Genomic DNA, 17,882 nt, shown 5'->3' on the forward strand with positions numbered 1-17,882 from the left:
TACCAAATAATACATCCAGATTTTCATTCCCTTATCACCAGTAGAATCTTATCATCTTAACTGCATAAACAATCATGGAAACAAGATTGTTAACAAAAACTAAGATGCTTGCTTGCTTTTTAGAAAGCTCCCCTTATATTTTTTTGGAGAATGCTAGGGGACAATGACTTTGTTGAACAATATGAATAACCATCAATCAAATAAAAATACACTACACCTCCAAATTAATCTTCTAAATTTTAATATTAAAATAACTATCTGTACACTAGTAAAATGAAGATCCGATATATCTATTGTTTACATTGTTTAATATTTTTATTGTTTACCTATACTTTTCCTATTTTTTTTAGATGGATTCTATAACCGAGTCTAATTTTTGTCTAAATTATTTACTTTTATACTTTAAAATTAAATATTAATTTTTAATTATTTTTAATAAATTAGACAATTATTTTTAGACACCATAACAATCATAATTTTGATATTTATTTGATAAACATCTTGTATAAATTAAAGACAAAAGCTTATTAAATCTATATCTCCCGTTCCGAATTTTAACAGTTGACTTGCAAATATTATTACAAATTTGACTGCAACACTTGTTTTATGATTTCCTTTTTGTTGGTTCAAAGAAAACACATTTTATCATTGCGTGCTGATTAATGATATATATTTGTGTTTGAAAAAATATATATATACCCTTTTTTGTTGGTTGCAATACTTGTTTTTTGCCAGTTATATATGTCTGCAGTAGCATTTTGTAAGGTTGTTTTCTGTTTCCCAAGCCATTTTGTTGTTTCATCTTTTCTATGTTGATGGAATCAAGCATTTTTTTTTAGTGCAATGAAGAGATAACAACACTCGGTCATGAATATCTGTATCTTCATCTATGTTCTTAGGTAGCGTTTGATGGAGAGACAGAGACGGAAAAACTTAGACTGAGACTAAGAGACGGGAATTGAAATAAATCTTAGTATTATGTTTGGTGCAAAATGGGAGACAGGAATTGAAACAAGAATGAAACTCTAATTTAATTTGCACAAAGGGTAAAATTAGAATTAATTAATTGAAATGAAAGTATTTTAAGTATAAAATATTATTAAAGTTTCAGTCTCCATCTCTAAAAATTTCAGTCCCCTGTGTCCTTATTTTTTGGAGGTACTAAAATTTTAGAGACAGAGATCTCTGAACTAACAAACACGATACTGAGTCTCAGTTTCTCAGTCTCAGTATCTCAAAACAAACGCTTCCTTATAGAGTAAGCCTTGTCCTACAGGGCCAATAAATAGTGAGCCTCATTATGTGGTGTGGCTATGCCGCCTCCAATAAATTGATCAACTTAACATGTTTTCTATAGAAATTTCTGTATTTTATGTCAAGTAATTCCCCTTGAGTACAAGTCAATACCACAACCATCAATTTAATTTTGCTAGATAACAAAAACAGGTGCAAGAATGCTTTCAAAATTTCACCTTAGATGCTAGATCATTCTCCTCCAACACAGCCATAAAAGTGAAAGTTCCGCAGAACTTTGATACACAAATATCTGTAACTGTAAGGGCATCCAGAGTTAGCACAACCAAGCTTCATTATCCTGCTGCTGGAATTGTGGCTCCACTGTCACACATGGACTGCACTTTCAGTTAAGATCTACAACAACCAAACACTAAATTCCATCCCACAGAAAACACACAATATAAATATCTGTAGAAAGAACAAAGCAACTATCTTCAGTTTCAATTAACAATTTAACATGGATACATATAAATTATTTGTGACTAGCCATTTCATTCATTACCAATGCGATTGATGTATACACTCATTAAGTTGCTGAACCCCTGATCTGATCATGCATGAATATAAACAAACATACAACAAAAACCTTAATCCCCAAAACATGAAGAAAAAGCAGAAAAAGGAAGCTTGTCAAGGTGCTCTAGGATCAGTGCCATGCTGCCAAACATAAACAAGCTCATCCCAACCAGTGCTGGCCATCAAGCCTTCAACAAGAACACTCATATCAACACCAACCGCGAACTCCGTGTGATGATCGTACCGACTCACAAGCGCATCCTCCACCATGAAATCCCAAACACAAACCGTCATATCATAAGAGCAAGACACCATCAAATTCCGCACGTGCGGTGAAAACCTCACCTTCCTCACCGCATACCCGTGCCCATTCATAACCGCAATCGGAACCCTAAAACTCCTCACATCCCAAACCTTGATGCTCTTATCCACCGAAGCAGTCGCAATTATGCAGTCGTCGTACTTGTTCCAATCGCAAGTTAGCACCTCCAATTCGTGAGGAGGGAACACCATGGTGGACGAAGGTTCACGAACATCCCAGACGCGGAGGGTGCAGTCGCCGGAGGCGGACGCGAAGACGTCGGCGTGGCGGGGGTTCCATACGGCGGAGTAGACGCAATAGGAGTGTTCCTTGAAGGTGCGGAGCGAGGAGGGGCGGTCGAGGGTCCAGAGCTTGACGGTGTCGTCCCAGGACGAGGTGAGGAAGGAGTCGCGGCGGAGGGGGTTGTAGTCGGCGGAGTGGACCTCGCGTGTGTGCTCGCGAAGGGACCGGATAGGGTTGGAAGTAGGCGGTAGTGCGGTGTCGTAGAGCTTGACGGAGCCGTCGGCGACGGCGGCAACGAGGAGGGAGTCGTGGGACTCGGACCAGGCAACATCGTAGACTCCGTCGGCGGTGTCGTAGGCGGCGATCTCGGTGAAGGGCTGGGAAGGGTTTGGGGAGAGGGAGAGGACGTGGAGGCGGCCGTTGCCGAGGATACCGAAGTTCTGCGCGGTTGCTACGGCGAGGCGGTCCTCGTAGAAGGGGCTGAACTTGACGGAGTAACCGTTGAATGGAGTCTTGAATACCGGCATCGCTGATTTGATTCACTTTTCAGATTCAATTGATTCGAAGCTGATGATTTCTGCGTTCAACTACGTCTTCTTCCTCTTCGCCTCCCTTTACCATTATCCTTTTTTTTAATAATATTTTCTTTTTTGCTCCCATCAATCAAATGAAGCTATGCAACTACTGCCCACTGCCTACTATTTTTCCAAAAATTCAAAAGCAGGCCCATTCTCTTGGGCCTTGGCCTCTTGCCGCATACTGTCCATTAATACCAAACAAAAATTGTTTGGGCTTCTACGAGCGATGCGTTATTTGTTTAAAACATAATAATGAATCTCACAAAAAAACAGAAAGAAAAATTATTTTGGGCGAAAATTATTTTTGTAACCAAAGTTTCTGAATTTTTTAGACATTTATTTAAGAGTTTAGTTAAATAATAACTTATATACCTAGCAAATCACCAAAAAAAAAAAAAAAAAAACCTTATTTACCTAGCATTACTATTATTTGAAGTTACATTTTAAATTAGTTGTTCTACATATGATGATAGGACTAACACTCTTCACTTCCTCCACTTAACTTCAGCTGCTTCACTGTTTTATTTATTTTTAATTACTCGATGGTAAGTCTACAAAATTTGTATGATATACATTTTCTTCCCCATGTATAAACTGTTCAAATATATAGTTTATGTAACACATTTAAAACTTTCTGCGAAATAATTGGGTTCAAATAGAGTGTATAATGATGCATCAACCATGGACCACGGATCACATGCATGCTCCCCTCAATTAATTCGTCCTTTTAGGGCTTAAACCATGGAGCTGTGACATATCATAATTTCCTATTATTAAAATACACTAACCCCATTAGTCCTGTCTATTTTCTTCCACAAATTATGTGGGTTAGTTCAGCTTGTTTTTAATCATTCATTTCATTTATGTATCGTACCTGAGGGGCTAATTAAAATCGCAAGCTAAATTAAGTCATATAATATATGATAGTACTTCAAAATTTGAGCTTTGAATCTATTTTTATTTATTTATTCAAGTGTATGCAGCTTGCGCCATGCTTCAATTCTAGTTGAAATTCCTCAATTTGTCTGCAAATAATAGAGTCGAGATTTTCTTTTTCCCCTGGCCAGAAACTTAGATATTAAACATGAGAATAGACGGATAACTATTTTTTTAAATAAACAATTATCCAATATTTTTCTTTTCATTTAATTTTTTCCCTCTATAATAACAATTCAAACTCTCAATTCTTATTTATTTCTCTTTTATTGGATTAATAATTATTAATTAAAGAAAATTAAATTACTAACAAAATCGAATACACATATAACCAGACTTAACAACTAATATGGATTTTGGCCCCATCTCACACTTCTCTAGTTCTCTTGACCAAATAAGTGGCTCGGAGAGGAATTTATAATAAATAAAATTAATAGCACTACAGCCACTACTAGCTTGAATAAGTAAGATCTCTTTCTTTCAGGATCACATGAAATTTATGGCAATAGCTATGTGTATCCAACTAATTTAAGAACCAGCACTACAATTATGCATGATTAAAATCCACATGATGTTGACCACAAATTTTACAAATTTTGAGAAAAGGACAAATAGGTCTCTGACCTTTTGTCCCGCAGATATTTTCGTTCCTAACCATTGATAAATACTTTTAAGTTCCTGACCTTCACAAAATTTGGACGGATCAGTCCCTGACGGAGGTATTTGGATGGAGGGACTAATCCGTCCAAATTTTGTGAAGGTCAGAGATTTAAAAATATTTTTCAATGGTTAAGGACGAAAATGTCTGCGGGACAAAAAATCAGGGACCTATTTATCTTTTTCTCAAAAATTGTCCACCATCTTTTAGAGAGAAAAATAATTTAAAATTATTTTATTTAACAAAAAAATAATTTCAAATATTTTTTTCGCTAGTAGAACATTTTATGAGAAAATTGAATCATATGAAAGACTAAGTAGTGATATAGAAGCAGAAAATTTTTCAAAAAACTCTTTAGTGGTTTAAAACCGTCGTAAATCGGCAATTAAGCCGCCGTTATTCTCTGCATGTGCCGTAGTGATATAAGTGATATATAATAAAACACAATAACATTGTTTAATTTATAATTTTATATAACTAATTTTATAATTCATTATGTGTACACCTTTTATCATAAAATTATTTTAATATTAGTATTTTTTAACAATCAAATACGTATTTTTATTGTTTTATTTGACAATTAAAAAATAATTTAAATATACAATTAATTAATAACAACTATATATTTTCATTCGAATTTTAACAGTCTTTAGTGTATGAATAATTTTTTTATCTTTTATTTTATTTTATCTAGTAGAATAATATTTGTTATTTTTGTTATATATTTTAATTTCCTTTATGTTTATCTACTTGAGAGGGAAGAGACAACGTCATAACCTAATATAATTATCATTTAATTTAATTAGTAATAAATAATAGGGTATGGCATCTATCTTATTCTTATCTTCTATATACATGCATATTATTGAAGATAATTAATTAAATTGAAGAGTTCACCTGAACCAAGCAAAGAATTTTAATTAATAATGATGATGTAGTAGCTATTCCTGTATGTATATAGGTTGTTGTATCCTGTCCTTTTTTTGCTTGCTATTTTCTCTTTGGAATTTTGTTCTTTCTCTACGTATAGAATAGAAGCTTGACTGATTTTTTATGTTCTTTAACCTATATATGAAAACAATAAGAGCAGCTCAACATAAAATTAAAAAGTTGTTTTGTCATGTAGTGCTTGTGGGGTTCCCCAACTAAGCACAATCCCTTGATTTATGAAGGACTTTGATAGTTTGATTGGATTCATATGGCTGGAATTTGGAGCCATTCCAACAAAACTCATTAATAATATAATGCTCATCAAGCTAGCTAAGTAGTCAAGGCTTCATTTTCTTTGTTCTCCAAAAAAACACTAAAATCAACTACAAAGTAAATTGTCCTTTTGGAAAATTGAATGACTATGAGTCATATTTGAAAGAATTATTGTTGACATGAAACTACTACATTATATGATTTCCCAGTCAATAATTGTGCATTGGCCAACCTTGCATGCTAAGGCTCCAACATTTTTCCTTCTTTTCAATTTTTCATCCACTATCATTATTATTAATTAGTAGTCCTCCTAGCTACACCCTAATAGCATCAAGGAGATAGAGAACTAGTAGTTTTCAATTTTTCATGTCATGTTATTTTCAAGTAGTTATATAATAATTAATCAGTATTAATTATTAATAATAATACTATTATATATTGAAGCCATCATCACTTATTGTTGTGATACATACTGCAATATTATCTTTCACGCACTATATTTTGTTTTATTTATTTTATTTTTCTTAATTTTTTATTGGCTTCATCATCATATCTCTCAGTTTATTTTTCATACTACTCACTCCTCCTTTATATCTGATCTGATCTTCACTTTTCTTCACTTGTATTTATTATCTTAATTTATTTTATTCTCGTTGTTAATTAGTACCCCACATATAGTTTATATGTGTTATGCATATATGTAATCTTTTATCAGATAAAAATCAACTTTGGTTGGTCAAATCAGCTCGTTTGTTCGTTTATGATTAGTGATAAATCTTTTAAGTAGCTATATAATTTTGTAGAATATATTAGGAGGATAATAAATTAAAATTATTTTATTTAATTTAACATCTATAATTTTATGTATATAGTATTTAAAATTATATATTTATTATATTTAATAATAAGTATTATTTTAGAAATAATTAATGAATATAAAATAAAATAATTTTGAACTAATTTTTATCGTCTTTTAAATATTTTTTTTTTATTTTTTAATAATCAATTTAATTTTTTAAACCGCGTGGAATCAATTTGTTATATGATTTTCCCCCCTTAATTTAACGAAAAGTAAAACTATTAGCAATTCAAGCTAAGTGGTTCAATATTTATTGTAGATGCTATACTTCATAATTAATTTGTTGGAATTAACGGTAGACAAGGGAACTAGTAAGTTATGCATAAAATTTTATAAGATATATAGGGTCACATTCAACATCAAATCCCCCTATAATAACACCATCTATACATCCGTACTAGTTAAAAGTGGGGCCCACATTTATGGAAGCGACAACTAAAATTTAAGCAGCTAATAAACCATCCAAATTCAATAGTGTTAACTTCCTATCTTATTGCTAATATTAGAGAAATAAAAAATAGTTTAAATTTATTTTATCGGACGCACTACACATCTATGTAACCATGTAATTAAGTTGGCTCAAGTTTAAAATAATTCACGCGCTTCTAATCTTATTAAATAAACGTGATTTTCACACACTCTATACACACGAAACCATTACATTCCTGCTTCATTATGAAAAAACGTTCCGTCTTCTTCAAAACGCACGAAAACGCTACTTCTCTTTGAATCTCTCTCAAAATTACTCAAACTTCATTTACGTTTTTTGTAAAAACTACTACTGCAGAAGAATCGCGAGAAGATTTGGTAAGGAACAACCACAAACGAACGAAAACAGCAATACAGACTACCAAAGGTATGAGAAAACTACTGTTCATTTGAAATCTTGCAATGTCGCGTTTCTCCTAGTTGCATTTTAGGTTTACTGGATTGATTTGCTTCGTTTAGTAGATCGAACTATTGTGAATGCATTTTTACAGTATAACTAGGGTTTGGAATGAAATTTTTTGTTATTTTCATTCAGTTCAGTACATAGTGTAACTAGGGCTTTGAAATTGTTTGTTACTCTATTCAGTACTTCTTTTGCATGAAGAAATACTCCTCTTGATGATTAAAAGTTGAAAACGATTTATTCTTCACATAAACATTGTTCAGTTCGGTGGCATTCTTTTTCTTTGTTCAGGGTTTAGGATTACTATGATTGAATTTTTACAGTATAACTAGGATTTTGAATGAAATTTGTTGTTATTTTCATTCATTTAAGTGGATAATTTAACTAGGACTTTGAATGAAATTTGTTGTTATTTTGTTGTGATAGCATGCAAAAATTATTTCCTAATATTTTCATTATTTATGGTGTTTGATTTTGTGCATGAATGAGTTTCGGTTCAGTGGCCTGTGACATTTTAATTGACTTGATTAAGATATATATGCTTGTGCTTATCGGTGTATTGAGTGAAGTATTGACCAAATTTTTTCATTACAGCAAAACAGAACAAAACAATGGTGACAATGAAGGAGAAGTCGCACTATAACGTAAGCACATTAAATATATTTATCTGTTTTCATTTGAATAATATATATTTTGTATTATAAATATATCCTCACATTCTGTTTCAAAACTTGTAGAAAACTCATGATTGCAGATGCCAAACAAAGGCAATAGCAACAGTGTTCAGGGATATGACTCAAGAAAAGAAAGATATAGTGGAAGAAATGGGATTTGGTGCCCTGGCACATGTCTCAGAAATGAATGTCTCTCATGTCCTCTTGAGAGAATTGATTGATCGCTTTGATGAAGAGAAAGGATGTTTGAAAACTCTTCAGGAAAAAATATACATAACTCCTCAGAAAGTAGCAGCTGCCCTGGGCATAACCAACGGCGGTAATACAATTTCTCCTTCCTACTTATTTTCAATTCATTGGTATGTAAAAAATTAAACTGAGCCTTTTTTACTGATTTTTGCTATTAAAATATTGTAGGGAATCGTTATGCTGATAAGGTAGATTACAACAAACTGAAACCGGAAGACAAGGAATGTGCTGGATATGAGCGTTGAAGGGAAGGATAACCGACAAGAGGACTTTTATTGTCTTCGTACAAAAGTTCTTCTTGCTGCAGACAATGGTAAGTGTGGCCTCTCCGATTCATAAGCCACCGATCTTTCATGTGAACAACATTCGGGAATGGGATTGGGCAAAACATGTGCTCAACTTCTTGATGAAAGGAGTTGAAAACAAAAGAAAGGGGAGGAAACAGTCTGTTGATGGCTGTGTTTTTGTGTTGATGTTGATATACTTCCATGAAACCAAGTTCCCTCGCCTGTTCGGACCTGATGCTCCCCCGGTACCGTGGGTGGCCCATTGGACAAAGCAAATGATGCTTGAAAGGATTTCTAGCAAAGCAACATAACCATTGGTAAATACTCTACTAAATTTTTCCCTAAACTTTGGTTTCAAATGCTTTTAAAATACTCTACTAACTAAATAAACTTCTGTTTTAGGTTATAGTTAATATATTTGTCCTACTTGCAATTGTTAGTGTATTCATTTAAATATTTGTGCACTTAGAAATATTTTTCTTGATGATTAAATATTTGTCACGTATTATTCACCATATGAATTTTGTTCAGTTCGGTGGGCTTGCTCCCTTTGGTTCACTTGATTGTTAATTTGTTCATTTGAATTCTTCTGCATTCAGAAAGATTATTCTTGATGATTAAATGATTGTTATTGTATTACTCATTAAATAATTGAGTCCTTGTTTTTATTTTAGAGACTTCTGTACAAAAAGGAAGAAAAATGAAAAAACAAAAACAAGGATGTTGGATAAAAAAGAAAAAGGAAAGAAAATAAAAACGAAAATTGTCAATCTGGATTCTTCTTCGGAAGAAGAAAGATTTTCTGAATCTGAATCTCAATCTGAATCCGACAAAACACCACCAGTAAAGAAAACAAGACAAAATCTTGTTGAGACGGATTCAGAATCAACAAGTGAAACTGAAAGCATTCCCACGGATTCAAAAAGCAAAAGTGAATCCGAAAATCAGTAAGTTTAATGTTCATATTGATTTCATTTAACTTGTATTTGCTTAAATTTGTTCTTATACGCTTGTTCTTATGTATTGCAGAAAAGAAGAAATCGAAAAAATCGGAACAAAGAAAAGAAAACAACCACCGAAGGTGGTTAGAAAACAAACCAAAAAAAGGAAGCCTGTGCCGACAGATTCAGAGAGCACAAGCAAATCTGAAAGCCAGTAAGTATTAATGAATTGCTTTCGGTTCGGTGGTCTTCTAATTTTTGGTTCAGCATTTTAATAGTTTTTGGTTCGGTGGTGTCCGTAAGTTTCTTTCACTTCATTGTTAGTGTCTTTTTCTTGCTTATATTTTTCTCCGGTATAAATTCAATGTCTTTGTCTGTGTTGCAGAGAAAAAGAAATTGAGAAAATACCCATAATAAAAAGAAAACAACCGCAAAGGGCGGCAAAAAAGTAAACACAATCTGACAAGTAGTAAGTTTCTCGAATCATATTTTCTTTTACTTTATTGATGCTTTCGTTTTAGGTTCCTTCAAACTTATTTTATGAACTTTCAGATCTGAACAAATAAAAGACAGCGCTGCAGAAAGAAGAAGACAAGTATTGGAGACAATAAGAGAAAAGAGGTCAAAGAAAAGAAAGGATGGAGCTCAAACAGCGAAGGTTGCTTCGGATCAGTTTGACTCGACGGAGCCATAAAATGATTTGTCTGAGAGGTAAGATTCGGCTTCTTTTATCGAATTATTTTTCTTTCTTTGCTAACTATTGATAGAACATTTTCTAATTCCTCTGGATTCAATTACTAATATTTATTTATCTTGGTTAGACTGCTGACTGTAAATCTCGGAAGTGAACCACTCTTGCAGACTCAGGGAAGCTCCACACGGTCTGTAAATGCCCAAGACAATACCAGGTAAATTAGTTCGTTGCACTCTTTACTTTCGGTTCGGTAGTTTCCAAAAATGAATTTCATGTATTTCTAGACCTCTACTTTTAATCTTGGTTTCTAATTTTAATTTGTTATCTTTTTTTAGGAAAAATACCCCGGAAACCACAGTAAAATATTTTAGAAAAAAGAAAATCCATCCAAGAAGGACTTTAAAACGTCCACCAGTATAAGTTAAAAATATTTATATTACTCTTTTATATTTAGGTAATTAAATTTTGTATAACTAATCACACGGTAAACGTGTTTAAATGTCACTAGCGCTACACCCGATTCTCAGCTACAAATCATTGAGGTTCGACAAGAAACTTGTTCTAAACCTTTAGAAATGTGAGTTTTTGAATGTGCAGATCCCGTTTCTTAGAACAAATTCTACTTATTCAACATTAATTTCTTTTTTGTTTACATTCCTTAGAAATCCTCTTGCGTTGTCTCTTCTAAGTTCTCTTCAGGAAGAGTTGATCAATGATGACTTTATCTATGTCTCTCCAGAAAGTCAAACACAACAAACCTCTTATGAAGAGTAAGTTTATAAATATTTATTCACCACATGAATCTTGTTTGGTTCGGTGGGCTCATAAAATACTTTTTATTATTTTTAATAGAATAAGATAATAATTTGGGATCATTATTGAACTGCTTCCTCTTTAATGCAGCAGCCCTTGGGAAATGGGAACCACAACAGCAGCCGAGCAAAGAACCACCGGCACAACAAACTGAACAACAAGAGCAGGCTGCTGAGGAATCTTCACCAAGAAATACAGAGCCAGAACCTTCAATTAATGTCTAAGTTTTAATTAATATCATTTTTATAATCTTTGATCTAGCTGGTAATTAAAATTTTTTTTATTAAAAAAATCTGTATCATTACTAAAATCTTTTCTGTTTAATGCAGCAGCCCTCCCAAGCAACAACAACAACAACAATAACAACAACAACAACAACAACAAGCACAGCCTGAATTGTAAGTTTTACCATTGCTCACCACATTGTTTAATTTCGGTTCAGTGGGCTCATAAAATACTTTTTATTTTTTTAATAGAATACTCTTTAATGCAGCAGCCCTCAGGAACCGCAACAGCAGCCCAACAAAGAAGTAACAATGCAGCAATAAGAAGAAGAAGTACATGTTAATGTGTATGTTTTACTACTTATACAAATTCCGATAATTTTCCTTCACTACATGCTTTAATTGTAAGTTTTATCTCTTCTGTTTCTTACAGCTGCCCTCCAAAACCCAAAAAGCAGGCTGTCGAGATATCTTCACTGAGGAAAACAGAGCCAGAACCTATGTTGTCGGTTACGAGTTCTGTTATTAAAGAGTTACTCAACGATGACTATATCTATGAAATTTCTGATAATGAGTAAGTTGCACATAAAAATTATTTTTATTAATTTTAATGGGTTGTTTTTGAACTATTTTTTGTTTAATGCAGCAGCCCTGCTAAAAAACAACAGCAACCTAGGCAACGGGAAGATGATATGCATTCCTTTAGCCTTGGGATAAGTCCACCAACATCTCAACCAACTCATCCCTCTGAGCCGCCTGTTTCACAACTTGAAATCCTTGCAGAGGCGGTGGTAGATGCTGGAGTGATGGCAGCATTAAAGTTTGCTGAAGCAACATCTTCCGAGCCAACCTTACCAGCTGCTGAAGTTTTCAAAACTCCGGAAAAAAAGATAAAAATCTCGAAGGAGTTGATCGAAAAGTATTATCATTAGATGACACATGTGAAAATAACAAAAGATAGTAGCAACGAATATGATACAATATTTGTCTTGAAACATGAGGCACTTTACGAGGGGTTAAGAGAATATTTTATGTCTCTAATGCCCAAATAACAAGTGCATGCCACGGTAAATTCTTTGCCAATTGCGTTAATGTTAATGATTTTTCTAAACACTCTTATACAGTATATCTCATAAATTTTAGGGATAAGTACGATTTTGGTCCTTAACGTAGAGGTCGAAAATTTATTTCATCCCCGGTCTTTTTTCGCTATAAAATGGTCTCCAAGATTTTAGTTTGTTTTAAAATCGTCCTTTTTACCAATTTTATTTTTTATTACCAAATTATCCCTCATTAAAAAAATTATAAAATAAAATAAATATAAAATAAAAAAAAAAGAGGAAAGAAATGGTACAGAGAAGCAGGGGTGGGGAGAGAAAGAAAGGGGGGGTGGGGCGCGAGAAGGGGGGAGGGAGGAGGGGGGAGAGAAGGGGGACGCCATACCGCTGCACCGCCACTGCCTGCCCGCCGCCTCTTCTTCCGCCATACTGCCCGCCGCTTCTTCTTCTTCTTCTTCTTCTTCTTCTTCTTCTTCTTCTTCTTCTTCTTCTTCTTCTTCTTCTTCTTCTTCTTCTTCTTCTTCTTCTTCTTCTTCTTCTTCTTCTTCTTCTTCTTCTTCTTCTTCTTCTTCTTCTTCTTCTTCTTCTTCTTCTGCTCCTCCTCCTCCCCAGAGCAACTGCGACCCTCTCCCCTCCTTCTCTCCTTCCCTGTCTCAGACTCCTCGAACCAGAGCTCACCGTCGACGAGCCTCCCCTGCTTCACCATCGCGCAGCAACATGGAGCCTCCCCTGCTTCACCACCGCCAGCGAGCCTCCCTGCTTCCCCTCCCTCAATCCCTGTCACAGAAGGAATCAGAGCTCACCGCCGCCCGTTACCCTCCCTCCAGCCCCTTTCTGTCATGCCCAGACCACCGGCGCTCCACCACTGCCTTCCCTGTCCCCTCTTTTCTGTTTTCTATTTTCATAATCCAGTTATCATTTTGCTTTCAATTTCTGTTTTTGGTTAGTGTTAGATGCTTGATTTGATTCTGGATTAGTTTAGCTGGATTTTAATTTTCTGTTAGTTGATTTTAGGGTATTGAATTGCTGAGAATTGTTGCTAAATTGTTGTTGAGCTTCTGTTATTGAATTGCTGAAAATTACTTCTGCTGTTCTTCCGCTTCTGCTTGATGTTCTGTTTTTGGTTGATGGTTCTTCTGATTTTCAATTTTGTTGATGGTTCTAATGATGATGATGATGATGATGATGATGATGGTGGTGGTGGTGGTGGTGGTGGGTTCTGGTTTAACTTGGGTTCCTGGTTGATTTTGTTGTTCTGATGATGATGATGATGATGACCATGATATAATGGTGGTGGTGGTGCTTAGGCTTCTCTGCTGAGGTTGGTTAATTTTGGGGGTGAAGGGGAAATGATATTTTCATCCGAAGGACGATTTTAAAACAAACTGAAACCTTGGGGACCATTTTGTAGCGAAAAAAAGGTCGGGAACGAAATAAATTTGTGGCCTCTACGTTAGGGACCAAAATCGTACTTATCTCTAAATTTTATTTGTGTAGGTTGTCAATATACATAGCATGATTCTCAACCAAATAAAAGTTCGCCGGTATGAGGAACAAATATATATTGTGCCGCTGGATATTGTGGTAAGCTAAATTTCTTATTCCCTGCTGATTGCTGTTTGGTTCAGTGGGAATGTTAATATTGATTCACCTGATTGTTATGTGTTGCGTTGAGTTCTTTTGCATGATTGAATATTTTTCACATTTTATTCAGATATGAATTGCGTTTAACTAATGTTCGTTTTGTAGAATTTTATGTTGGAAAGACATGGCATGGACTACACTGATAAAAGCACAAACAAGGCTTACAAGTTTGATGTTGAGCAGTATGCCCACTACCGCCAGTTTCTTGACAAGAGAAAACTTGCATCGCATCCATTTGTAAGTTGTAATTTCTAAAAATTCTTCGATAATTATCTTGTTTGTTGTTGTTTCGACTGAAATATTCTATCATTTTCCCAAACTTAAGCTATTTGTGTCAATTTGCAATGGAGCGCATTGGTGGTTGTGGATTGCTGATGTCAACAAAAAGAAATTCTATGTCCTTGACCCTGTAAATAAGCCGAGAAAAGATATACCTGAATCAAGAGTGAAATTGAACAAATTTGTTGTAAGTTATTTTGTTGTAAATTATTCAAATTATTCAGTAGATGAGAGGAGTTCGGTTCACTGTTGTTGCTTCTCTTTATTTACTTTTTGTGTCCCTTTCAAGGTTTAATAATTTTTCAGATGAGGTATACGCTGGGGCAGAACCCTTAATGGTGGACAGACCGGGAGAGGAAGCAGAGTATATCACACTAAATGGTCAATGTACAGAGTAAGAATCTTTCTCATCTATAGTGCTATTTTTAATGTGTTTTATTTTGTATACTATTAATCGTATTATACTGAATTCTTGCTTAGCTATGATTGTGGAATATATGTGATGAAATGGCTCGAAATAATTGATCCACGAAAGATCAAAAGTGGGAAGAGATATAAATATAAAGCTTGGACACAAGTAAGTACTTTCTAAATTAATAAATTTCTTTCTTTTCTTATTTCATTCAGTTGAGTGGATAGTTTAACTAGGGCTTTGAAATTGGTTGTTATTATGTTCAGTACTTCTTTTGCATGGATAAATACTATTATTGTTGATTCAAAGTTAATCACCATTTATTCACCACACGAACATTGTTCAGTTCGTTGGCCTTTGTGATTTTGATTTACTTGATATTTAATGTGTTCAGGGTTTAGGGTTATTGTGATTGCATTTTTACAGTATAACTAGCACTTTGAATGATATTGTTCTTATTTTAGTTGGGTATTTCTTATGTAACTAATTCCTTTCAATTGAAATATAGCAAGAGATTGATGACTTCAGGTACCAATATGATCCGAATCTTATGTTGCATGAAATGAACAAAATCAGAGACCAAGTGATTTGGAAATCTGAAGCAATAAGACTCCCAAAGCCATCTGTTGTCCTCTCCAGCCCTTATTGTAAATTCACATCTGGGGATTTAGATAGTAAATAGCATATACTATGATTGACTGGTTGTAATTAACAATATTTTGTTTAACTTGTTAAAAAAGCAAACAATGCTTCTTTCAAATATATATATGTCAATATTAATGTAAATGTTAATGTATATATCTATTCTTAATATCAATGTATATATCAAATGTTAATATTTATATTTGATTCAAGATGGATTACTCATCTGAGATGTTAATTTATATATCTGTTGGAACTGTTTAGCTGCTGTTTTATTCCAGGTTCTCAGTAATTACAATCAGTGTATTTACCAATACATTACGAACACCAAAAAAACACAGTGAACCAAAATGAATACACTGGTCGAACCGAAAGTTGCAAACACACTGTACAGAAATTCAGAGAGCTAAACCATGAACCCCCTAAACCCTAAGTCCTAACCCTAAACCTTAAACCCTAAACACTAAACACTAAACCCTAAACCCTAAACCCTGAACTATAAACCCTAAACACTGAACCCTGAACCCATACACCCTAAACCCCTAAACCCTAAGCCCTAAACCTTAAACCCTAAACCCGGAACCCTAAACCCTGAACCATGAACACTGAATCCTAAACCCATAAACCCTAAACCCAAAATCATGAACCCTAAACCCTAAGTCCTAACCCCTAAACCCTAAACTCTGAACCCTGAACCATAAACCCTAAACACTGAACCCATGAACCCTGAACCCTGAACTTTGAACCCATAAACCCCTGAACCCTGAACCCTAAACCTTAAACCCTAAACCCTAAACCCTAAACCTTGAACCATGAATACTGAACCCTGAACCCATAAACCCTAAAACCCTAAACCCAAAATCCTGAACCCTGAAAATCCATCCAAGAAAGAGTTTTAAAACTACACCAATGTAAGTTAAAAATATTTATGTTACTCTTTTAGATTTTTTTTAATAATTTTTGTTTAATTAATCACACGGAAAATGTAACTAGCACTACACCTGATTCCCGTTTCTCAGAATAAATTCTAATTATTCAACTTAGAAATTAATGCACTAGACGAATTGAAAAACTACATATATCAATATAGCAGAAAACTAATTATAATAAAATGTTTCTATCAGTTTTTAGTTTCAGAAATACATGAACTCTGACATTTATATTAATAAAAAACTAAAACGTAGTGAACTGAAATTTATACCTTGCTTGGAGATGTCTTTTTCTTTTCCTTCATGGCATTTGAGATTTTTTTTCCAGGTTTGATCCAAGTCTGTTCTTGGGCCGACCTCTTGTTTTGACGCGTGGTGGGCTTTAAAGGTCGTTCACCTCGCTCAATGTCGCTTCTTTGTGGGATAATAAACTTTTTTCTTTGCTTCTCTCTTGATATTCTTGCATCTCCACCATGACCTTGTCAAACGCTCGGTGCAGAATTCCAGTTAATGCCTCGAACTCGGATGCAAATTCGCATATATTGTACGACCGAAACACCAATTCGTCAAATCTCTTACTTCTCGGCTCTAATAGAGGTTCATATTGGCTGCTCTTGATGTGTCTGTGCCTCCTCTTTATATTCTTGCTCCAGCGTTCCATTATGTATTTCAGTGCAGCGTTATCTATTCGCTCAAAGCTTAGGACGCTTAGGGAATGGCGGCATAATATGCCCCCTTGACTCGAACAGCAAACACTAGCACTTTACCTCCCGTGATACTGCGTCGTAGGTGACAAAAAACTTGTTAAATGTGGAGGTTGAAAACCTGCTCTACGACTTCGTATATTGTGAAACCTAGGGTGGAATGCATTGATCTTGTGATACAGTTCACTTTACCTCTAAATTGAGCTTGAACTTCCATAAACTTCTCATGGGTATACACATGCAGAAACTGGGCCTCTATTGCTGATTTTGTTGCACACAGTATCACAATGTGAAAATCTGCAGCGTCGAATACTCTCTCTGTTTCCTCTCTGCTTGCTAGGCAATTGTCATATTGCTTGACGAATTGTCTCAAGGAGCTGTTGCGTGTAATGAACTTGTTGAAAAATGAATGCATGATATTGCTCCTTTGTGTGCTTCTCATCCCGGCCCAGAAGTGGTGATCCAAGTAAACTGGAATCCATATATGCCGATCCTCGTACAGCGCTGCATAATAAATCGAACCAATATGGTGTGGTGAATTGAAAATAGTGCATATTTTGAAAAAAACAAAGGTATGGGCGTGGAAATAATTCGAATTGAAACCTCGGTTACCTAACAGCCACTAGTTGCCTTCGATGCCGTACTTTGTGATGAAATCATTCCAGTTTCTATCAAATGCGTCTTTTTTGTACGAGTTCCAAACAACATGGCTCATCTCTTGATTAATATCATCATGTCGCTTGTAGCTGTTTAGTTTGTTAGGGATATTCTTCATGATGTGCTAGATGCACCACCGGTGAATTGTTGTTGGCATGCACAGCTCAATTGCCCTTTGAATCGATGCGTATTA

The 17,882-nt window shown here is 34.6% G+C and overlaps 1 protein-coding gene across 1 annotated transcript; it reads right to left on the reverse strand.

The window, feature by feature from the left end:
- Window positions 1–1,768: 1,768 nt before the first annotated feature.
- On the reverse strand, window positions 1,769–3,089 carry PEX7 (peroxin 7). The gene has a single exon (XM_016325872.3). The coding sequence runs from the start codon at window positions 2,881–2,883 to the stop codon at window positions 1,927–1,929; it is 957 nt and encodes a 318-aa protein (XP_016181358.3). The 5' UTR covers window positions 2,884–3,089; the 3' UTR covers window positions 1,769–1,926.
- Between the last annotated feature and the right edge of the window lie 14,793 nt (window positions 3,090–17,882).

Source organism: Arachis ipaensis, chromosome B10, assembly GCF_059453495.1.
Source record: "Arachis ipaensis isolate K30076 ecotype BB chromosome B10, ASM5945349v1, whole genome shotgun sequence".
NCBI lineage: Eukaryota > Viridiplantae > Streptophyta > Magnoliopsida > Fabales > Fabaceae > Arachis > Arachis ipaensis.

What these genes read in the sequence shown, in the direction of transcription:
- PEX7 (XM_016325872.3), bottom strand. Translation starts at nt 2,883, where the DNA reads ATGCCGGTATTCAAGACTCCATTCAACGGTTACTCCGTCAAGTTCAGC.